This window comes from Meles meles, chromosome 5, assembly GCF_922984935.1.
Source record: "Meles meles chromosome 5, mMelMel3.1 paternal haplotype, whole genome shotgun sequence".
NCBI classification, from domain to species: Eukaryota; Metazoa; Chordata; class Mammalia; order Carnivora; family Mustelidae; genus Meles; species Meles meles.
Genome location: NC_060070.1, coordinates 14,853,211 through 14,877,211, shown reverse-complemented (window position 1 = coordinate 14,877,211; position 24,001 = coordinate 14,853,211). Strand labels below are relative to the sequence as shown.

General features: G+C 41.2%; 1 protein-coding gene across 12 annotated transcripts in view; it reads right to left on the bottom strand.

Annotated features, from left to right (window-relative positions):
- The window catches only part of SYNE1 (spectrin repeat containing nuclear envelope protein 1), a 469,526-nt gene that overhangs the window by 214,800 nt on the left and 230,725 nt on the right, over positions 1–24,001 (bottom strand). For all 12 annotated transcript variants that reach the window (XM_046005238.1, XM_046005239.1, XM_046005240.1 and 9 more), the window contains 11 exons: positions 19,507–19,863; positions 15,093–15,229; positions 14,707–14,884; positions 13,226–13,408; positions 9,123–9,266; positions 8,637–8,792; positions 7,004–7,168; positions 5,353–5,525; positions 3,782–3,935; positions 988–1,131; positions 46–210 (listed from right to left, as the gene is read on the bottom strand). In XM_046005238.1, the coding sequence (XP_045861194.1) occupies positions 46–210; positions 988–1,131; positions 3,782–3,935; positions 5,353–5,525; positions 7,004–7,168; positions 8,637–8,792; positions 9,123–9,266; positions 13,226–13,408; positions 14,707–14,884; positions 15,093–15,229; positions 19,507–19,863 (1,956 nt within the window). The remainder of the gene's footprint in view (positions 1–45; positions 211–987; positions 1,132–3,781; positions 3,936–5,352; positions 5,526–7,003; positions 7,169–8,636; positions 8,793–9,122; positions 9,267–13,225; positions 13,409–14,706; positions 14,885–15,092; positions 15,230–19,506; positions 19,864–24,001) is intronic.

The window sequence follows — 24,001 nt, the reverse complement described above, 5'->3', positions numbered from 1 at the left end:
TGCATGTTCACAATGAAAATTTCTTTAAGACGAAGTAGACTTTACCTGAAGATCCCGCAACGTTGTCTCGTGAGTGTGAGCATCGCCTTCAAGGACGGAATGTCGGTCCAGCTTTTCTTGCTCCTGCCCCAGCCAAACTTCAAATGCTTTTAGGTCTCTCTGGTACTCTTGGTGCAGGCGAACTAACTTTTCAGACTTGGTTACTGCTTCCTATTACCAGCATTTAAGATGATTAGGATAGGATACAGTAGTGAGGTACTATAAGAATGTAATTTGGGGATTTTAAGAAAACATGATTATCAAATCACTGAAGTATGATTTCCTAGAAGAATAAAGTGTCAAGACTTACATAAAAAAATATAAAAACATATTAGCAAGATGAAAGGGGGCCTTGAAGATTGTTTTTTCGAAATCATTATCTGATCTTTGAATTCCTTATGAAATGTAACCCGGATATGCCAAAAAATGAAATGACTTTATGTGTTATAATAACACAGTTTTACTAATGAAGGAAACTGAAATTCTCATAACGTGCTGTAAGTGAGGATTGGGACTCACTGTGGATTTAATTTTTCATGTACTTGTCTAATAAAATGGGATGTGCTTGAAAGTTATTTTTAGTTTCTTTGTGAGGCCTAAATAAGAATTATAAATGTTATCTGTGATTATTTATTGCTTTAGAAAACTCTCATCACCAGACATTTTAAAACATTTATGAGTCTTCATTAGGAAGCTGTCCAATTTTTTTTTTATTAAATTGGGTAATTTCTGGGAATTTTTTGAGAATTATTTTCCTTTAGTAACTCTCATGTACTAACAGTATGTGAAGGTTTTTGTTTGGGTTTGCTGCTGTTGAAAGCACTAAAAGTCATTTGTTCTTCTCTGCTTTCACAAATCATCATTCCTGAAAATAAATTAGTCTTTAAATAAGCATGGGTCTAACCCCTCCTATTTCAGTGAGTCTGCAGGGAACACATTTAGCCATACCTTGGCTCTCTCTTTGATTGCTCTGTATCGCTCCTGCAGCTCCTGGAATTCTAACTGGGTGACATAGTGTTCTGTCATGCCAGCCCCTTTGAGCTCAATGGTCTCCAGCAAGCTGCTGTAACTCAGCACTTCTTCACTTAGTAACTACAGAACATTCAAAAGAAACACCATCGTATCAGTAATACTGCTGAAATGAAGAGATTTTAGCTGTTTAGTTGACAAGTGATCTTGGGTTATCTACCTATAGACAAGTAGATCAACAGACCCATCCGTCTATACAGATATATAAAGTGTGAGTGTGTGTGTGTGTGTGTGTGTGCACGTGTGTATTTGATATCTGGCTCAGAACTTTGTCTGAGATACTGATTCCAAATAACTTTGATATCTCAGACTTAATTGGTCCAAAAATGGGCTCCTGGTGTCCTTTCCACTCCCATTCCTCCCCAGGCCCGCCAAACCCCCAACCCCCTTCTCCTCCAGTCTTTTCAGTCAAGCAGTAAATGCCACGACATGCCACCCCGACGGCCATCTTAGAACACTGGAAGTGCCCTTTCTCCCTGCTCTCTGTCATGGCAGCCACAATGACACCGTGTTAGTTCTACCTCCTCACTGTGTCCTGATACTTGTCCTCGTGCGTCCTGTACACTCTCCAGCCCACGCTGCTACTGTCTCTTACTGGACTTCTGCCATACCCTGCTGGGCAGATGCCCTGCTACCCATTCTCCCTCTGTTCCTTACCCCCACTGCACAGAGCAGCCTGAGTGATCAAACATTTTAAAACTGTTAACAGAATCCTGTCACTCCTCAGCTCAAAGCCCCAACTGTCCTCCCGGTGCTGTCAGGACCGAGGGGAGCTCCTCCGGCTAGCCCACATGGTGACGCCTGGCCAGGGTCCTGCTGCTCAGCCAGCACACCTGTTTATTCCGTTCCAGCAACATGCGGCCCTTCTTTTAGTTCCCTGCTTGGGCCAGACTCTCTCCCTCCTCAGGGCCCGAGGACATGCTGATTACTGCTCCTAGACTGCTCTTCTCCCACCTCCTCCCCAGACTAATTTCTCTGCGTGACATTCCTTTGGGCGTGGTCTACATCTGCTGTTTCAGAGAGGACTTTCCTGTCCCTCCCTTGACCCCAAGCAATCTGCATTAGCTCAGTGCACATTCCCCTTTCACAGCTTTCTTTCTTCAGAGCACCTATCCCCAGTTACAGTTATTGATCTGTCCACGCACTCGGAAGAATGTTTAATTCCCCACCAGAACACAATACTCTGTTTTATTTACCTAGAATTGAGCATGATGCCTGCACGGAGCAAGCCCTCAACCAGTATTTATTTATTGAATAGATGAATAATTTAATTAATTAGGCAATAAATCATTATCACAATATAATTACAAGGTAGATAATTAGGATGAAATTAATTTTCAGATGCATAAATGAAACCCTAAAACGTTAAGAGACTTGGCATAGGTCCCATAAGGCAGTTCAGTTTCAAGTAACTTTTATTCAGCATTTTCTCTGTGTCAGAGAGCCAAATGGTAGGGTCCAAAAAAAAAAAAAAAATTAAGCACCTTTATCTGCTAAGGGAGAGAGAGATGTAAGCATATATTCAATATAATCGATAAAGAGGTATGAAGAACAGAGAACGGAAGAACTAAGTAAGCTTAGCGTGGTGGTATCGTAGCAAAGACTGCTGTCCGTTCAGAAAGGTGAGTACAAGGTTGCCGGCTGCAGGAGCAGAGCTAGATCATTACCGCAGAGGCACGGACTCTTTGTTCCGTCGCAAGTGGCATTTTCAGGAAACACAGTAAGGCTGAAGGCATGGGTGGAAGGAGGGCGGGAGAGTGAAGGAAATGAGGGTGACGAAGGAGATGGTTAAAATTCTTACAAACTGGATGGGGAAGTCTGGTCGGATGCCATAGACAATCCCTGAGGCAGGAAAGTGAGGCATTCACGTTTATATGAAGATAACAGGAGATGGAGACAAGAACAAATGAGCAGGTCGGAGTCTGCTGCAAATCAGGGAACGAAGGATGGATTATCGTCAGGACACATTTCTCAGATGAAATAATCAGCTGGACCTAATGCCTCATTCGAAGTGGGGAAGAGAGAGGAGGAGCTGGGGATAATGAAGTTTCTAATTTAGGATATTCAGCACGGGGTGACACAGAGGAACTCAGAATGTGAATATCAGAATTTGAAGGAATTGGGGGTAGAAGTAGTACGCACTGCTTAGGGGTGATGAGGCTGAGGTAGAACAGGTCCTCCAAAAAATATGCACAGGAGTGAGGACATAAATCAAAGGTCTCCAGAATTTTCTGTTTGATCACCACTAAGAACAAAAGGACTCAATAACATATCCCCAGTATCAATCTATCTATCTGGCTATCATCTTTCTATCTACCTACCTTTCATCTATTTAAAAAATATGTGTAGCACTATACTAACATAAGCATTAAGAAAATGTACAAAAGTACTAAAGATGTCATAAAAACAAAGCATTTTTACTTCCTAATGTTGAGCAGCGTAAAGATATTGAAAGTTATTATAAGTTGCTAAATTTTAAATACATCACTGAACATCTATGAAGTATTCCTGAAAGAGAAGATTTTTGCTCGCTAATAAAATAGTCACTAATGAAAGTCTGGCTTAAGAAGCCATTAGAAATTACAGTAAAAGCCCCAAATACAGTTTACTGATGTGTACAGCCCTAGCATCCAGGTAGTCCCATTTTTACGTAACCCAGGCATTCTGAAGAAGCCTGCCAGAGGACAAAACGCATCTGAAATCCAGTTCCCACCTTGGCTTTCCCCAGAGCAGTGGTTTTCTCGCGCAGCTCTGCATACTGCCTCTCGGATTCGTTGAGGCCGGCTTCCACACTGTCCATCCAGCTGGAAAACTGCCGAACGTCATCCTGATAACTTGTCCACTTAGAAAGAGCTCCTTCAAGTTGACTGAAAGGTATGCAAAAGGGCAATAATCCACATTAAGAAGCAATAAAAGTCCGGTCTGTCCAATCTCTACCATGCAGCGAGCCTGCAGATGAGGACGGGGGCCGGCTAGGAGGGGCGCAATGGCCAGGGCTTATCAAATCTGAGTCTGGGTCCCAGGCAAGCATGACCCCCGGAAGCAAAGGACGGTGAAGCCCAAGCTGGCAGGTGGAAGAGTGGGACTGGACATAAAACTGAGAAGCCATAGCAGGTCACCCGAGACCCTGGGAGAGGCTTGAGGGCAAAACTGGGAGAGACCCACTGTCTGAGGCTTTTCTGGAGCCAAGACCCTACGGAGGAAGCGAATCAACACGTGACTCCATCAAGCCGAGCAGGACATCCAGAGGAGAGCAAAAAGGAATAAATAAAAGACGGCAGAACCAAGCAAGAAGAAGCACATAACTACCTCGCATGAGATTTAAAAATCAGAAAATCACAATGGAAAAATAGGTAACGTTTTCGGAACTGGTCTAACCTGACCACTTCTCTTCCAGATAAATCATGCACTCCTTCTCTCGTCATGGATGTTAGGTTTTTGACTCCATCAAGCACATGTGCCTAATTTCACTCCCAGACTTTGGGCTGTTTGGTGGCAGATGCTCCACCCACATTCCCGCTCCAAGCACACCCCCGCAGCACACTGCCCACCGCCAGCCCCGCGCCCTCCTGGCCCGAGGGCATTCTCTGCTCCCTGGTGCCTGCCCAGCTTGAGGACAACGTAGGTGAGAAGTGCCAGGGACGGCGGCCCTCCCGGGGAGCAGCTCTCCACCGCCCTCCGGACACTCAGGGGGAGCTTGTTTACAAACAGCCTAGTTCCCCAGTCCTCGCTGGGGAACTCTGAGACCCTGTTCTTCATGGGCTCCCAGCACGGCCCGGCCAAATTCAGTTCCAGCTGTCGGCTGGCTAACCTGGTCGAGAACATTCCCTTGATCAGTGGCCCTTCCTTCCTTGTCTCTCTCCCCCAGCCCCTACTGGTATTTTCCTGGGGTTACCTCCCAAGTAAACTACTTGGTTTAAATAATGTATCTTTACATGATGAAACCTTTATCTTGTGACTTTGAGCAATGAACACTAACAAAAAGAAACACGGAGTTACAGTTAAACATAGGCACGGTATGGCAGACCAACGTGAATGTAAGATTATACCTGTACGTTTCTTTTGTTCTAATAAAAAAAAGAGAGAGAGAGAGAGAGAGAGAGAGAGGAAGGGAGGAGGGGAGAAAAGGAAGGAAAAGAAAGAAGGGAAGAAAACTCCAGGAGCAGTCTTCTACCGTGCTGTCATATTCATCTTTTGGTAATGGCTTGAGCGGGCTTTATTTTCACTTACTTTTTTTTTTTTTTTCATTTTATTTATTTTTTTTCAGCGTATATTTTCACTTACCTTTTACAGCGAATTGCTGCAGAGGAAAGGGAAGCCCACAGATCCTTCACATTCTGCAGCTGCTGCTGGAGAGCCGGAATGCCTTCCGGAGAGGTGTTCTGCAGGACAGACTCCCCTCTGGTCACTATCATTTTCATCTGGATCTCTTTTTCCTGTTTCACTGATAATAGAGCCTGTAAGAGCCAATACAGAAGTCCTTTGTCATTTGCATGTTTAGCGTATCTGGCTTTAACTGTTTCCAAGCTCCTGAAGATAGTAGAATGACATGCCATTGCATTGAGCCATGAATCTCTCGGGCTGCCTGGGTGGCAGGTGGGAGAGTCATTTGCTGGTGAGTATCAGTAACCAATCCCCAGTCACCTGCCAGTCTCAGAGTGACCTTGGCTTTGCAGATCTCAATTTTTCTCTGTATAATCCCTTCTTCCCACTGAAATTTTAATCCACCAGTTTTCTTTTTTCGTCTGCTCCACAATCTTTTTTTTATTAGTTTCAGGGGTAGAGTTTAGTGGTTCATCAGTTGCATACAACACCCAGCGCTCATCACAGCTACTGCTTTTTGATAAGGGAAAAATCAACTACAAAAGAATTCACGGATTTTAAAGGTCACAGGATGAAGAGCTTTATAATATTAAGGTCTCTAGCACAACAAGCCTAAAGAAATAGGTCAATTGATACTGAATATTAATCTAGACATTTCAAGGTCTTCCCAGGCACTCTTCTTTTTCTATAGAAGAAGCTTGAATTCAAAGTTATAAAGCTGGCATTACCACTTAAAAGGCAAAGTTCATCCCCCTCCCTAACCCGGACGCTGCCAGCCTCTAGAGTCAGCATCAGCCCCGCACTGCCGTCACTTTGTGCTGCGGCAAGAAGGAACTGCTAGCAATTGCTCCCACATCATGCTGTTTTGTTTTCTTTGGCTTTTGCTTCTGCTGGTACCATTCTCAAATCTCAATCTGGGTGTGAGGCTTTCTGAGAAAGCTCCCGCAGAATCCCGACCAAGTCCCTCCCGCACATCCCACTCTTCTCCCGTTTATCTGCAGCACCGTGAGCACACCCCTCTCTGCTGTTACTGTCTTCTCCGGGTCAGCCTCCGGCCCCAGACCATGAAATCCTCGAGCACAACCACCACATTTCATTCATTTTTGAATCCTTGAAATCAAGACAGAGGGCTAATCTCCTACAAGACGCCCAGCATACCAATGTCAGGCGAATGACTGCAGAATAGTTGTTTTTTCACAAATGTGAAATAGAACTAATATGCTGGGATAAGAGAAGAATTGACCAAAGGATACAGGCAGACGAGTGAGTTTGACCAAGATGGGAAATATCTTGCTCTAAAAATGTTTCATCAAAATATTTTCCAAGAATAAATGTTATCTATGTTATAATTTGAAACTCACCTCTTAACTATATCAAACAAGTAACCAACCTGGGTTGCAATTTGAGTTTAATTTCTGTAAAGCATTAATGAGTGGACACGTCTGTGGTCAGATGAGGCAGGGATGCCCTGCAAAGAGGGTTGCACCCCCAGACAGTCTCAGAATTGTTGCGGAAACAATGTAACTTAATCACACAAGACAGACAGAGCTTTGAGACATTGTGAGAAAAACAACTTCTGGAAATCAGAGACATTTCTCTGTAAAGTGCACACCTCCAGCTTGAGCATCCTGCTGTCCAGCACACTCTTGTCGGATGTTGGGTGACAGTAGGAGTCCAGCATGTGAACGGTGTCCGCCAGCCAGTCTTGTAGCTCTTTAATCCCGAGGGAGAACTGACTGTGCTCCGCAACAATTCTATCCAATCTCGACACTTTCTCCTGGAAAAGACAGAGATCGTTTTCCAGCTGTGCATGCCCACTCTACTGCCTACAGATGCTCCGGTCGCAAAGCTAACCACCGGTTTCAAATAACAGCCATCAGGCATAGGTTCCTGAGCTGTACAAATACGATGCACGTCTGCATTGATCAGAGATGTTGGGAGTATCTTTGGAATAACTGGGTCAAAATCAGAACAATTACCACAATAATTCACTGCCCCCCACTTTAGCCACTGCTCTTTTTTATGGCAACTGTGATATTTTTTTTGGAATCAGCACAATTTCTTCCTAATACCTCATTTGGAAGAGAATCAGAGTAGTTTCTACCTTTCCCCGACCATATTTGGCTCAACTGATACCCTGTATCCGTATGACCTACCTTGTAGCCAGTTCTAAAATTATCAGAGATTTTTTGATAGCTCTAAATTTTAAAAATTGGGACCATATATATGATTTTACTTATTAGTTAAAGGTTATATCTGACTCTAGTGAGGATTTTGTGACTATGTTTACAGCTCATAATATTCACATATCTACTGATTTGACATTTAGATAAATACAAAGGAATAGGAAGATGTCCTTAATTCTAAAGACAAATAAGAAGTAATTTATTCACAGGAAAAAAAATGGGTGTAAACATAGATTATTTATAAACATAGACTATTTGAGGACCCAAATCAGCAGACCAGAAGCAAGTCCACAGCAAAACAGGTGAAGCTGTGTTACGGCAGGTTCCCTACTTTCTATGATCTGAAATGCTGAAGAGAAATCTAGGGAACAAATGTTAGAAGCCACATAAAGCTCAAGGCAGACCTGCCCCAAGAAGTTCGAGATGAGCTTGCCTTCTGCCTGCTGAATGTGCTAAGTTAGCTCACCAGGGTACCCCATTTACTTTTTCCTAAGCTGCTAGAAAAGATACTTCATCAGTGATATGAATCACTGCTGATTTTGAGCTCTACTCTGGAATCCAAAATGAAACTCTCAATCAACACGTCCTTGACAGCTATGATTTAAAAAATGATCCCAAACTCATTACATTCAATCCAATAAATTTAAACTGTTTTGAATTCATGTTTTTCTAAAATCATTTAATCTGAGATTGTTTAGATCCCAAACTCTGAATTTTGCCCTATGTTTACACTTTGAGTCTTCAAGCTAAAAGCCTTGGGGAACACACCATTTCAGTATTGAAGAAGCTATTTCCAGTAATAGAGACTGGAAGTCTCTTCAGTCTTTGAAACCACCCCTGCTTCTTTTCAGACAACCACACTACGGTGACGCAGCACAAAAGCATGACTCAGACTGGAAGGTTGGGGAGGACACTTACACGCCTTATTCCTGACTCTGCGCACACCTTTGCACAACCCTACCGAGACTCCAGATCTGTGGCCTCGGTGCCACACACACATGCATACATGCACACACACGCGCACGCGCACACACACACGCAGCACATGGCGGGTGTTACCTTCGTTAAATTGCTTAGAGCTAGATACTGAGAAGACAGCTGCGACACTCTGTGCATAAAGCTCTTGCTGGCAGCTTGTCCTTCCCACAGCTGCTGAGCTTTCTCTCTTAGCCTGTTGAGCTGAGGCTCGTAGCAGTTTATTTCCTCAAGGACAGACTGAAAAGCACAAGCAAGTTACTATTATGAGGCTGCGGAAAAGCACATCGCTGACGAAGCTTTGGTCCAAAGAACACGGAAATAAACACGGCGAGCGAACGGGTGCGCCCCGAAGGCTTTGTTATTTCCAGGCTACACGCGGTTTAGACTAGAGGACGGAAACAGATCGCACCTCAAAGAAAAGCCAGAAAACATTAAAATCTGTTCAGAAATCGGGAAGGGGTACACTCTGTCTCCAGACAGCACAACGTGACTCCAGGGTCCACCTGAATGCAAGGGGAACAGAGGATGGGGGTGAAGATGGGGCCAGAAGGCGGAGGGTCTCATTACCTGGAGCTTTTGCTGTTCCCTCCTCTTTGCCGGAAGATCATACAGGCGATTGCTGCTTTCCTGCACCAGCTTCTCAGTTTTGCTCAGCCAGTCCTGCACAGGCTCAGCACTTACTTCAAAGTCCTTCATTTGGATCTTTAGATTCTACGAGGTTTTAGATTACGTTAGGGATTAAAAAAAATGTAATAGCAAGTGCAAAGACCTTCACTTGGCAACGAAAGCCCAGCACACACAGTCTGGCCCCTTTCCCTTTCCCCCTCTTTCCTTGTTCCCGATGTGTAGGACAGTCTAACTTTCACCCTAGAACCTGTATAATTTTTGAACATCCTTTTAGGCACAAGTTTTTCAACCAGGAGATTTGGCCTCGTTATCCAGCCCACACCAGAGTTCACACCCACGCCTCAACTTCTGTCACATTTGTTGTTTACATCAGTCAGTATGAGCTTTATCACAGACTGGGCAGGCTCGTGAGTTTCATCTCACGCGGGCATGCCCTGTCTTCACACTAGCTTACAAGCTCTATGAGGGGAAGGCCTGGGGCACACCACTGGTACCTTGTAGAAATGTAAATAAATATTAACACTTTGTCAATTCTGATTAACGATGGGACAAGAACTAGCATATGGCTTTTGTATGCTTATTAGGATTTAATAATTAATTTGTTTATTCAAATTTATAAAGATACCCCCCAAAAAATACCAAATAGTGTTCTCTGTTACATAAGAAGCTGTGACTACTTTCATAGATACTTTGTAGGTTTTAATAGCTGTAAAATGTATTTGATACGGTTTTATACAGAGCCATTTAACTTGAGCAAAGCTGTCCATATCCACTATTATTTACAAAAATGCTAGACTGAAGCGAATTTGAAATTTGTGTTACCATGTGAACAGACTAAAGGCTTTTAAACTTAAATTTAAATTTTGGATTATGGATTATGGATTTATGGATTATCAAGGAGATAATCCATAAAGGTTAGCCAAAAAGCTAAGTGACAAGGGCTACCGAAGCCTGTGGGAGAACGGCTCACGGTTCCGTCGGTATCTGATCCAGACTGTCTACCATGTGGGAGAGCTGCACCTGCCATGGTCACCTCTTAGGGACACGGGTGTCTGGAGGAATGCTTTGGAAAACTTTAAGTGCTTCACAAATATAAGACACCAGGATAATTCCTAAAGCATTCTACTAAAATTTAAGCCTCGTGAGGGCAGGGGTTCTCTTCTGTTGTATTATCTGCTATTATCTCCAGACCTTAGATTAGTCCTTGGCAGATGGAAGATGCTTAATAAATATTTGTTGAATAATCAAACAAATTCATAAATTCAAGGTGTTTCCATCATTCTGCTAATGGATTCCCATGGGGCCCCCAAGGACAAACTGGAGACCATTTTAAGGAATTTAGTTCTACAAAGAAATAGAGTAAGGAGCAGAGCATTAGAGATCCGAGGCAAGATAGTTGGCTTCCTTAGGTAAGGAGTGAAGTCAAAGGGTGTGAGCAGGGGGCCCCGGGAGCAGGAAGAAGAGCTTAATACTAAGTCAAACGATGCCTAACATTTCTCCTACGCTTCCCGTCAATAGGGCTGTAGAGACTTGCTATTAAATGTTCATTCTGCACGTTTTCCAATTATTTCTCGCAAGGTTTCAATGACCACCTCTAACTCTTAAAAACCCACATTTACAGAACTGGATTTATGCAGCACTTTAAGCCAGAGAGCCTGGGTTTGAAACCGTCTCCATCACTTACTAGCACTGAGAACTTGGCAGATTATGTAATCACCTTTTGCTTTAGTTTCCTCATCCTCAACACAGAAATAAGGGAGTTTGTACCTCCGAGAATGGTTATGAGGGTTACAGGCACTGATACATGTTCAGAGCTTACGCTGGTGCTGCTCTGCAAAATGTTCACTGCCCTGCTGCTGGACGGCTACCCTCTCTGTTGGACCGGTACTCATGGTCGCTGCTACTTTCCTGGCATTATCTACTGAATATCTTTCAGGCCCATTTAACTGAACATCTATTATATGGAATTAATTTTTGCTATCCACTCCAAAACTACCTTTTCTACCATATTCACGTCTCGGATAACAGCATCACCATTCATGCCATCTTCCAAACTAGAAACTAGATTCAAACTTAGCTTTTCCTTCTTCCCCATACCCCTCAATGAATTAACTACCAAATCCTGTTGTGTCTTATCTTAGGGATAAATTCTCTATCCATTATCATTTCCTTAATTCAGGCCCTCAACTCTATCATCTCAACCATCATGAGAAGCCTTCTCTAGTCTCACAGCTTCCCCATTCTCATCCACACTATGTTCAGAGTTGACATTCCAGCAAGTTTATCTCCAGCTTGAAGACCAGCAGGTTCCTCACTCAGCCTTTTTCAAGTAGGATTCTGAGAGAGAATTAAGCCCTAGTGTTCTAAAGCATCCATTCTATGTAATGAATTAACCTCATTCCTACGCATGTATAATGGTACGGATTATGTTACATCCTTGGGAAAATTGAGAACATAAACGCTATTCAAGGGTTCAGATAAAAAACCCTGATCAAAGTCAAGATCAAATTGCTTAGTACACAAGACATTTCCTATTTTTCCCTAATTCTCATTTCCAATCTTATTTTTTTATTCCGCCCACAAAACTCCATGTGGATGTCAAATTTCTCAAAGTCCTCCATTGTTGACACTCACAACACTTGGCCTTGTACATCTAGATCCTTCTGCCTGAAACGCAGGTCAGCCCTGGCAAATTCAAAGAATGTGAAGCCTTCAAGGATCAATTAAAATGACATCTTTCTTGTACCTTCCCTCAATTTCTCTAAGTGGAGTTACTTGCATCGTTCTCTGAATGACTCCCATAACCTGAATGTATCTATATTACATTGCAATCATCTCTTTACATACTATACTCTCTAGAAAGTAAACTCCCTGAGGAAAGGGAAGAGACTAACCCTTTTGTATTCCTAACATAGTGGCTGGCGCATATTGTTTTCTATTTTATTCCTAATAGAAATGAAGGAAGGAGGGAAGGGAGGGAGGGAAGGAGGGAGGAAAGGACGGAGGGAGAAAAAAGGGAAGGAAGGTAAGGGAGGCAGAAGAGAAGGGAAGGGAACGGAGTCACGTGCCTGTTTACTACTGGACATCTCTTGGACCAGACAATCATGCAATCGATGCTAGATGTACTACCTTCAACAATAAATGCTTCAGCACTCAGGCCACATTACACTAACTTAGATTTCTTTAAGATTATGAGTAAATTTCTAGGCAATGCACAATGGTTATCACTCTCTAGTAAACGGACAGTGCCTGCCATGAGAGAACAGTGACCACGACAGACAAGAATTAAAACAGTCTTGGGCTAGGGAAGAATTGAGGGAACATACATTTTCTCTCTCCAGATATTAATTCTCTATTATTATTCTTTTCCATCTTGAATGAATTATGATCATAATCAAATAAAGGATCTATTCTGCCAGGAAGAGTTGGGTGAAAGGGAAACAATTATTCTCCATGCCTCTAAATTTTCCTCTAAGAGAACAGCTGATACACAAAACAGGTGATCTCACAAGAAAAAACAAACAGTTCCATCGTGGCAGTACTTATGATTATAATAAATTCAACTTACGTTGTCTCTGGATAAAGGAAATTTGCATAATCATTGGCTCTTCACATACTTAACTCCTAAAAGCCTACTGTCTGATACCCGCATTAGCTGCCATATATTTTATCATCCATAGCATTTTGTAGTCTTACATGGATATTTCTGTTCATTCGCCTAGAACGACTTCCAGACATGAGGGATTTTAAATGAATGACTAAGTGATATTGTTTAACAGCAAAAACCAATTATTTCTGGTGGGATACTACAAGCCTAGGATGACAGCCCCTACCAGGCAAGAGGCTCTCGAATTCCTCAGTGCAGTTCCTACTTCAAAAATTGAGCTGGTTCTTCCAGTTGTCTAGTTATCCATTGATATTCACAGAGGAATGACCAAAATCATTGGCAACCATATTTGGACATAAAGTCTGGTTTTAACTGACAACAGTGACTGCAAGGACAAACCACAGAGAACTTATCCATGTGCCTGACTATATTGTACCTCTAAGGCAGATTCCTTCTGGTGGAGATCTGAATGAAAATTCTTCCAATCCTCTTTTGCAGTTGCAACTTTGGCCTGGATGCCCTCAGCTTTCTCCTTGGGCAACACAGTACTCAAAAGTTCTCCTTTCGACAGCATCGTATTTAGCTTGTGCTGTCCATTTTCACTTTCTGACAAAAATTCCTACAAAGAAAAAGGCTAAGATTAGACATAACAAAATGTTCTATGCTTTCAAATACATTGATTGTCTACTTATTTCTTTTTTTAAAAAAAAAGATTTTTATTTATTTATTTGACAGAGAGAGAGATCACAAGTAGGCAGAGAGGCAGGCAGAGAGAGAGGAGGAAGCAGGCTCCCCACTGAGCAGAAAGCCTGATGCGGGGCTCGATCCCAGGACCCTGAGATCATGACCTGAGCCGAAGGCAGTGGCTTAATCCACTGAGCCACCCAGGCACCCCTGTCTACTTATTTCTTGATACAAAGAGAAGAAAGAAACCATTTTATTGCATATATGAAGTGACTAAGATATTGGGAATAATAGTCTTATGTACCTGATATGGTTATTGTGAAAATTAAATGAGAAAATCTGCTTAGGGTGCTCAGGAACAGTGCTTGTCAAATATAAGGACTTTTATTAGTTCCTACATCCCTATTAATATATAAAAATAGCATGCATTTGGGCAAATAGACTAGTTTCTCTTCACATGCAAAATTAATCCCTGCTTGAAGCAGGGATTTATTTGAAATTTGAGTTTCTTAAGCACAAATTTAATATGCTTATAGAAAGATCTAGAGGAACCTTTTCTTTTCTTTTTTTTTTAAATTTCTTTTCAGTGTAACAGAATTCATTGTTTATGCACCACACCCAGTGCTCCATGTAATACGTGCCTTCCATAATACCCACCACCAGGCTCCCCCAACCTCCCCCCTCCCGCCCCTCCAAAACCCTCAGATTCTTTTTCAGACTCCATAGTCTCTCATGGTTCATCTCCCCTTCCAATTTCCCTCAACTCCCTTCTCCTCTCCATCTCCCCAGGTCCTCCATGTCATTTGTTATGCTCCAAAATAAGTGAAACCATATGATAATTGACTCTCTCTGCTTGACTTATTTCACTCAGCATAATCTCTTCCAGTCCCGTCCACGTTGCTACAAAAGTTGGGTATTCATCCTTTCTGATGGAGGCATCATACTCCATAGTGTATATGGACCACATCTTCCTTATCCAAGGGCATCTTGGTTCTTTCCACAGTTTGGTGACCATGTCCATTGCTGCTATGAACACTGGGATACAGATGGCCCTTCTTTTCACTACATCTGTATCTTTGAGGTAAATACACAGTAGTGCAATTGCAGGGTCATAGGGAAGCTCTATTTTTAATTTCTTAAGGAATCTCCACACTGTTCCCCATATTGGCTGCACCAGGAACCTTTTTAATGCACTTAAGTTCTGTTATTAGAATTAATTGTTGACACTCTTACCTGTATCTTCTGAAGACTTGCTGAAACTTCACTAATATTTTGAGGTATATCAAAACATTTGGCGGTAGTGATTTTTGCATTAACCAACCACTGCTGGAAATCCTTGAAGGCTCTTCGAAATCGCTGCTGTAAAATCTGTTCTCTATTCTGACAGCCCTTGGATGCTTGCAAACAAAGACTAACACCAGGATTTGAAATGTTTAAGGGATGGGAAAAAAATGATAAAATATATTAAAATAAAGTTTGATAGAATCAACAGTTCTTAGAGTATGCAGTCACATTTAGCAACGTAGTTAATGATTAATTTATCCTGCCTTAAAATAAACACACTTCTGGTTGCTTATTGGTATAAAAATCTTTTGCGGACCAATAAGGTTCATGCTCACCAATGATATTCTTTAATCAAGCTAGAAACTCTTCCACTGTATGTACTCAGATCTCTGGAAAATCGACAAAGTTCATTCAGCTGAGATTTAAGGTCTTCTGTTTTAGGCTCTGACTTTTGTAGGGCATCCAGTATCTCCTATTAGGAAATAGCAAGACAGAGGTACAAACACCTAAATTGGGTAATTTCCATAGCCTCACACTACATGTACATAAATAATATTATAAACTTTAATGAGGGAAGAACCAACATAATAGGTTCAGTAAATAAATGCATCCTATTTTCAGGGGAACTCCCAGCAAATAATAGCACTTGGCTTATTTGTATCTTTTTCTAGGCATGGCTAGGCACTCCGGCATCAAATGTCACCAAGTAATCAAATGCTCATGTGATCAAATAAGTCAAAGTGGGACAAGAAAAAGGAGAGAGAAAATAACTTACATTGCTTAATACCAGTTTGAGTAGGCCGTTGGAAGATAGGGATATTGTTTAAAGGCAAAGAGAAATCATTACCAAGCAAAGCGATACTCATTTTGGATTAAAAAATATATATAGTTTTGCATGGAGCACTGGGTGTTGTGCAAAAACAATGAATACTGTTATGCTGAAAAAATAAATAAATTTAAAAATATATATATATAGCAATTGATTATTATACAGTATTACATTATATTACAGTATCACACACTAAAAATGGCTTTTGGCTCACAGGTCTGATTTAACTAGTAATCCATCCATTTCATAGTTTTATTCACACAGGCATCAAATATTTGCTAAATGTCTGCCATGAGCCAAGCATTTTTCTGAATTTCAGGACTCCCCAAAATGAATGAAGATAAGAATGCTGAACTAGAAGAGTTCACAGTTTCACAGATGAGAGAGACACGTGAATAATCACAATACTGAGACTATCTAACCCAACATAAACTCTTGAGACTTGACAAGTACATCTCTAAAACCAAGGCCGTAATCCTCTGAGTTAGACATGGTGCTCTTACGGGACTGTCACAAGGAGAAAATGAGATCACAAATGTCAAGTGCTCGCACAATTCCCGGCACACAGATAGATGCCTGCCTCGTGAAAACAGTAGGTCAACAGCACCCAAATGTTTAAGTGGAACTGTATGAATAATGGTATCGCCACAGGGAAAAAAAAATTAATTGAGGAGAGCCAAGAAGATGAGTGACTACTCAGATGGGTGTTGGTGTTACTATTCATGTTCTCAGATTTTTATCTAGACGTGGCCTATATTTGTAGGAAAACCACACCTCTCAACAAGCCAGGTCTGCGTTGCATTCCTCATCCTAGTAAATGGCTCCACCGTCCTCCCACTGATCTACTTCAGAAAACCAAGCTAGATGTTGGCCTTGCCAAGAAACAAGAGAAAACAAGGTGTAGTCTGTTCTGTGTTAGCTCTCTTTCAGCGACTTCCCCTCTGCACTCGACTCAGTCTCCCATTTGGACATCTGTCATTTCTTTCTGGAATGGCACGATGTCCTCTCAATTTAAAACCTGTTCTCCAGGGGCACCTGGGTGGCTCAGTGGGTTAAAGCCTCTGCCTTCGGCTCAGGTCATGGTCTCAGAGTCCTGGGATCGAGCCCCGCGTCGGGGTCTCTGCTCAAGCGAGGAGCCTACTTCCTCCTCTCTCTCTCTGCCTGCCTCTCTGCCTACTTGTGAGCTCTGTCTGTCAAATAAATAAATAAAAATCTTAAAAAAAAAAAAAAAACCTGTTCTCCAGTTTTCTCTTCTGTGTTTTCTTGTTCCTCGCTAATTTTGGATCCTGGGACTGTCCCTCCATTTCACGCACCTGGTCAGTTTTTTTCTAACAGACTTCGAGACTCAGCTCAACTAGCAACTTCTCTAAGGACTCTTTCTGACTTCTTTCCCCCTTCTTCATGAGGGCTCCTTGCTTGAGGACACACACACCTTGCCAGCTCATCACAATCGAGCATCCCCATGGGCTCTGAACTCACTGGCCTTTCCATCTAGACTGAGATTCTGAGAGAGGGGTGGTGCTCTCTTGGTTTTAAAATTATTTATCCTAGTGTCTGGGCTAGGGGAATCTAAGATATTTTTATTCACAAAATTCATAATAACTATAAAGTTTCTTTTTGAAACTCCAAACACTAAACTAGCAGCTAATATTTTATATTACATTGTATCTTTTATTTAAGGAAGAACTTAGAACTCTAGAAACTTAACCACATACCAAAAAAGTAAAAAAGCAAGCAAGCGAACAAATAAAAAAAAACAGAGAATCAAGGTAGTCATTTATAAGGTAGATGATACCAAAAGAAAAATGCTTTGGACCAAAATTTTACACTAAATAAACTTCCATAACTTTATCACAAATTAAAGCATTTTAGTAGTCTCATTATATAAACATCAGGTTATATATTTCTATTTCAGTTAAGTCCTAGAACTCATTTTTCCCCTTAGAGGTTATAAAGGTTAAGAAGCTGGCTAAATTTCAAATACTAATAACCCAATAGATATTAAGAGATGACTTTTGCAAACAGCACAAACATGACTTTTTGCATCATGACTTTATATAGTTTATAGATGATCCATTTTAACATCTTGAAATATTTCTTGGGTATCATCACTTAATTGCAAAAGAGAAAGTAAACACTTGTGAAGGTTTGTGACTATTACTATGATTGTCAACAATGACAAGCCCTCCCCAACAGCAAAACAACGCTATAAGGATCCTAACAAATTCATTCTTTTGTAAACTTTCCCTATGTGTTCACTGTAATGGAAGTTACAGTGGAACTTCCGCTGAAGTTATCTCCATTTAAACATTCATTTTTTTTTACCAGCTTTGCTTGAGATGTAATTGACATATAACATTGTAATAATGTTAAGGTATACAGTGTGCTAATTTGATACATTTATATATTCCAAGATGATTACCTCCCTCCCAGCATTAGCTAACACCTCGACCCATCACATAATTTTCATTTCTTTCTTACAGTATTAACAAAAATAAGAGAAAAGCTGAGCTTTGAGAGGTAATGCACTACTGTCATCAAAGAATGAGCCCTGGAGCCAGACCTGGAAGCAGATCTAAGCAGAGCGCTGTCGTCTTTGAACTGTCAGTAAAACTAAAAACCCACATTGACTTTTGCATTATCATGTGGATGTTTTATAGGCCTCACTAACCATTTTTACTAATAGTATCTATCCAAAAAACAATGATAGCACAAAATAGTAATGTAACTTAAATACCATCAAATCTTTCTTTTTAAAAACGTCCCTCACATTAATGGTACGGAAAGGAAGAGAAACAAAATAGAATTTAAAAATTATAACTGATTTCTTTTTTTCTATCAGAGTGAATAATACTGACCGCATGGAACAATGACCAACTTCCTTGTCTCCCTTTTACAGAATTGCTTTCTACACTTTATTCTGGTGCTTAAATCTGTAAGATGGGACAGGCCCCAGGGGAAAAAAAAAATAAGCTAGAAGCATTATAAATAAGGTAGCTTAAAGAGATAATAATAAAGTTTCATTTCACAGTGTGCTGTATTTGTTTGAAATACTTGATTTAGAACAAGACAATGCTGGAAATACTACATGACTTTCTCACTGGCTGAAACTATTTTGAAATGATTATAACATAAATAGAAACAGAGAAGTTTACTTCACTGAAACTTCCTTTTAAGGACATCCACGGTTCCAACTGTTATAAAGCTGCAAATAACAGTGTTCTGAAGATTCCATTTAACAGCAAGAGGAAGGATTTCAAGCTTCTGCTCTTTCTTCATGATCCCCTCTAAGCTCTGTTGCAGTCATATTCTGAAAGAGCTGCCATTAGTTAAAAAAAAAAAAAAGAACAACAAAGTCTGGAAGACAACCAGTGAGCATGACACAGGAGATCTGTTGATGGGTTAATTCGAGCACGGCTGTCAAAACCAGCCCTAGGAGAGCTAATCAGGGTGAAAACTAATAGTTGTGCTTTAGGAGATTACCAAATGCTTCTTTTAAGCTATAACTTCAAGCATTTAATTGTCGGAAATAATTCACTGGCAGAAAACCAGCTATGACTCTCCGTCTACTTATGCCTCTGCCCACAGGCGAGTGATCGGGCTGAATGGCTGAATACAGTCTTACAGACTCTTGCACCATAAGAATGAAAGTAAAATGTGTGCACAAACGCTCCGTGTCTCCTACAGTAAATCAGAACTCCTTCACCCCACAGCTTGTTTCATAGTAGTTTGACTTAGGAGAAAAGGAAACAAATCAGATTCAAAAATTTAGGTAGGTACATACTTATTTCTTTTTAGGTCTGAGTGGTGCACGGTTTTAGTTAGCAAGGATTTTGTGTATTCATTTATTTTTTAGCAACGGCGAGAACCAAACAAAATCGCTCGCATAACCACCCACGGACAACAGGAAGCCAACTTACTTGTCCTTTCTGCCAGCATTCCACTATCTCCTGATCCGTGTTCTTGCCTTCCAGGAGGGCTAACTGCTGGGCCCAAGTTGTCAGAAGGGCACTGAACTGCCCCAGCGCCTGCTCCAGGTGAGCCGCCTGGCCCGAGAACTCCTGCTCCGAAAGGGCCATTTGGCTCACCAGGTTCTCCAGGCTGGTCTGTGTCCGGAGCACGCTGTCTTCCCACTGCTTCCAGTCGGCGCGCAGGGCCTGCATCTCCGTGTCCACAAGCTCACACCCACTGGCACTTGTGTTCTGTTTCACTGCCGGAGCCAGCGACTCCACTCTGCTTAGGCGGCCTGCACCGATCTCTCTGGAATCCATCAGCTCCTGTAATGGAATGTCGTCATGACAACCGAGGAGGCTGTGAGTCACTGGGGCGGCGAGTTTACAAATGTGTGCAGAGGGGGACCCTGTCCTGCAAGGAAGTTTTGGCGAGTGTGCCCCAAGGACCGGAATCAACTCAATCGCCCACCCCTGAGTTGGAGGGGCAGAGCGTGATCCTCCTCGGAGCTGAGGTTTGTGGCAAAATGAGCTGCGGAGTCCCACAACGTCCTGGAACAGACTAGACGGGGACCCTGGAATCGGGCATGGTTTGAATATGTGGAATTGTTTGGATAGTGATATAAACATCCGCCTGTGGTGTATTTCTCCTACAATTATGCAAATCCATGTTTCTCCCTAAGTTGACAGAGGGTGACCAAGGACTGCTGCAGAATTGCGCTCTGGGTCTGTGCTCCATTTCATTTTCTTCCAGAAGATGGTGGCCTACGTCGGTTCCATGCTCTGAGGAATCAGGCCGAGCCATCACAACAGAAGAAGGAGCCCTAATCAACTACAAACACTTCAGAACCTTAAATAAACATTTTTATAGTAATCAAAATGAATAAATCACAGACCTACTTAGTCAAAAGTTCCAAGTAACTTTCAGACTGGGTTTATTTATTGCTATTATTTTTACTTTTAAGAAACTTGTCAGATATTTAACAATTTAGATATAACTTTTGTGCTCAAAGCACACCAATGCTCTAAAGGACAAGATAAAATTCAAATATGCATTATAAATTAGGTAAAATAGTGGCATTTCTTTCTGAGAACAGACTCTTCCACTGAAATTTCTCTCACTGGTGTTTATACATTTATATATCTATCACTCAAGTTAGGGTTTTATTAGTATTAATACAGAATTATGACTTCTGTCCTCGATTAAATAGAAAGCAAAGATGGTCATTAGGGAAAAAATGTCAAGATGAAAATGACAAATTAACGAGTGTACAAAAAAATAGTAACAATAAATATGAAGCACATTATATTAAACATAATGTGTCTTCACTAATCTGCAAATACAGTTCGTATTTCATTAGATTTGCTTGAAATAAGTATACCTTCTCATAATTATATGTAAGAGCCACATTTTAGTATCGATCATTTAAAAGCATTGTTATAGTGTAGTCCAAGAGGCAATCACATGAATCTTACATACAATTAGCATTTAATATACACACACCAATTGTTTCCTCAGCAGCAGAATTCTAAAAACCTGCCTTGTTTGTCAGTGTATATAATAAGTAGTTATTTGGGGAAAAAATATATAGACAGATTATGTCTAATTATTGGATTTAAATACTTATAATTTACCTTTACGACTGATTTCAAATTTGGAGTTAAGAGGGTATCAATAGTGAAAAAACAGTTTCCCAAAATACTCTCTAATGCATCATCTCAGTTTTCTTTCACATGAAAATGGGACATTTCAATATTTGCAATCACTAATTCCAGTCATCCAGATTTTGAATAAGAATGCCATCCTGGGGTGCCTGGGTGGCTCAGTGGGGTTAGCAGCTGCTTTCCGCTCAGGTCATGATGTCAGGGTCCTGGGATCGAGCCCCACATGGGGCTTCCTGCTCCATGGGGAGCCTGCTTCTCCCTCTCCCTCTGTCTGCTGCTCTGCCTACTCGTACTCTGTATCTCTGTGTCAAATAAATAAAACTTTTAAAAATGCCATCATTTTTTCAAAAGAATTTATTTATTTATTTGAGAGAGAGAGCATGTGCGTGCACACAGGGTGGGGGCCGGAGGGGTAAAGGGAGAAAGAGAGAGAGAGTCTCCAGCAGAGTCCACACTGAGCACAGAGCCCAATGTGGGGTTCAATCTCATGACCCATGAGATCATGAGTTGAGCCAAAACCAAGAGTCAGACACTTAACTGACTGAGCCAGCCACACACCCCAAGAATGTCATCACTTTAAAGTGTTTTGAAATGACTTGTATATGTATTTCCTTGTTTTGGACTTAACTATTTAAAAATATCATACGCACATACACACCCTTATACACACATATATTTGGCTTCAAAGTTGCCTGTCCTTGGTTTACTCTTGGGGGTGAGGAGGGACGACACTGACAGACAGAGGAGGTGCTCATTTACTTCCTCCAAGGTTCCTCCTCGCCTATGCACCAGCCTCTGGTAAAGCCTGATGTGGACTTCACGTTTTCCTTCCCTAATTCCAGTTTCTTCCTGCCAGCTCCTTCTCCAATATTTCCCATATTTGTGGAAGTATTTTATAAAGTATTTCAAGAAAAAGAGTATAAAGTCTAGACAATCTCTCTGGACTTTTCCTACACTGTCATTCCATAGCCAATTAAAATCACTCATTTACCAAATCTACTGAATTTTCTTATCGAGTATATCCCATGTGGCAAGCATAGTGATAAAAGTTTTATGGACATGATCTAATTTAGTTCTTGAAACCTCTCAGGGAGGCAGGGACTATTAATTTACCAATTAAGAGGCTGAAGCTTCAGGACCTCAAGTGACTTACCCAACACAGCTAGAAAAGCAGTAGAGGCTGTGGATTCCAAGAAACAAACTGAGGGTTTTGGAGGGGCAGGGGTGGGGGGTAGGGTTGACCTGGTGATGGATATTAAGGAGGGCACGTATTGCACGGAGCACTTGGTGTTATGCATAAATAATGACTCTTTGAACATGACATCAAAAACTAATGACATACTGTATGGTGAGTGAAATAACATAATAGAAGAAGAAGAAGAAGAAGAAGAAGAAGAAGAAGAAGAAGAAGAAGAAGAAGAAGAAGAAGAAGAAGGAGAAGGAGAAGGAGAAGGAGAAGGAGAAGAAGAAGAAAGAAGAAGAAGAAGAAGAAGAAGAAGAAGAAGAAGAAGAAGAAGGAGAAGGAGAAGGAGAAGGAGAAGGAGAAGGAGAAGGAGAAGGAGAAGGAGAAGGAGAAGGAGAAGGAGAAGGAGAAGGAGAAGAAAAGCAGTAGAGGGAGAATACAGCAACCGGGGTCTGATTCTAGATCCTAAGCTCTAGAAGTATACTGAGCTGTCATCACATTTAATGTATTATTTTATAAACATCAGTTTTTACATCATTGTTCTCAACTCTACTGCAGGTTCCTTGAGGGAAGGCACAACGCTGGCTGAATAAATTGATAAATGGACGGATGAATAAAGTATTCATGAGAGAAAAATGTACCAAAGAAATATTTTAAAGAATCACACAGAAAATAAGAATTTCAAATGGTGGTTCACGTGATGACCTCCTTTAAAACCTACATGGTCACTATAAAATTTCTAAGCACTTAGAAAAATGTAATAATAACAAGCACTTAGAATAATGTAATAATAATAAAATAAATTCTCAAAACGCAGTTATTACTATTATCATCAACTAGTATTTGGAAGGCTTTTATATTCTGATGTTCAGGGATCAGAACACAGTGCAAATCTTAAAGTCCTAACCACAATTACACTATTTATTCCCAACATTTCCTCATCTACTACTAAACCATTGAGGATTTCATTATTGCTTACTTTTTAAATTAAAGCCTATTATTTTCATAGAGGGATTACTGCAATTTAATATTCAAATAATGAGAAATATACTTGTTCCAGCTCCCTCAGATATGTGAATTTCTATTTTCTAAGATGCCCTCGTGAGTAGTAAACTAGGTGATAATTTTAATGTCTTTTTTTTTAAGATTTTATTTCTTTATTTGACAGACAGAGATCAAAAGTAGGCAGAGAGGCAGAGAGAGAGAGGGAGGAGGAAGCAGGTTCCCTGCTGAGCAGAGAGCCCAATGTGGGGCTCGATCCCAGGACCCTGGGATCATGACCTGAGCTGAAGGCAGAGGCTTTAACCCACTGAGCCACCCAGGTGCCCCCTTTTAAATGTCTTTTAAAGCACTGCCTTCCCTTAGGTTCTTGTACTGTTGGCTAGGAACCAGTAACATTTCCAAGTTACTGCTCAAATACCTTTAACAAAGTTGTGTTATAAACTTTTCTATCACTGTGCTGGAAAACAGTGTCTGGTTCCATCAGCCCACCAAGCTGGCATATATTTCAGGGTCTCCCCAACTCAGCCATAAGCACACTTGCATGATGAAGTATACATAGACGATGTTCTGTTTGGCTCACAAGCGTAAAGTGTTTGAATTCCTTTTTTTCCCCTT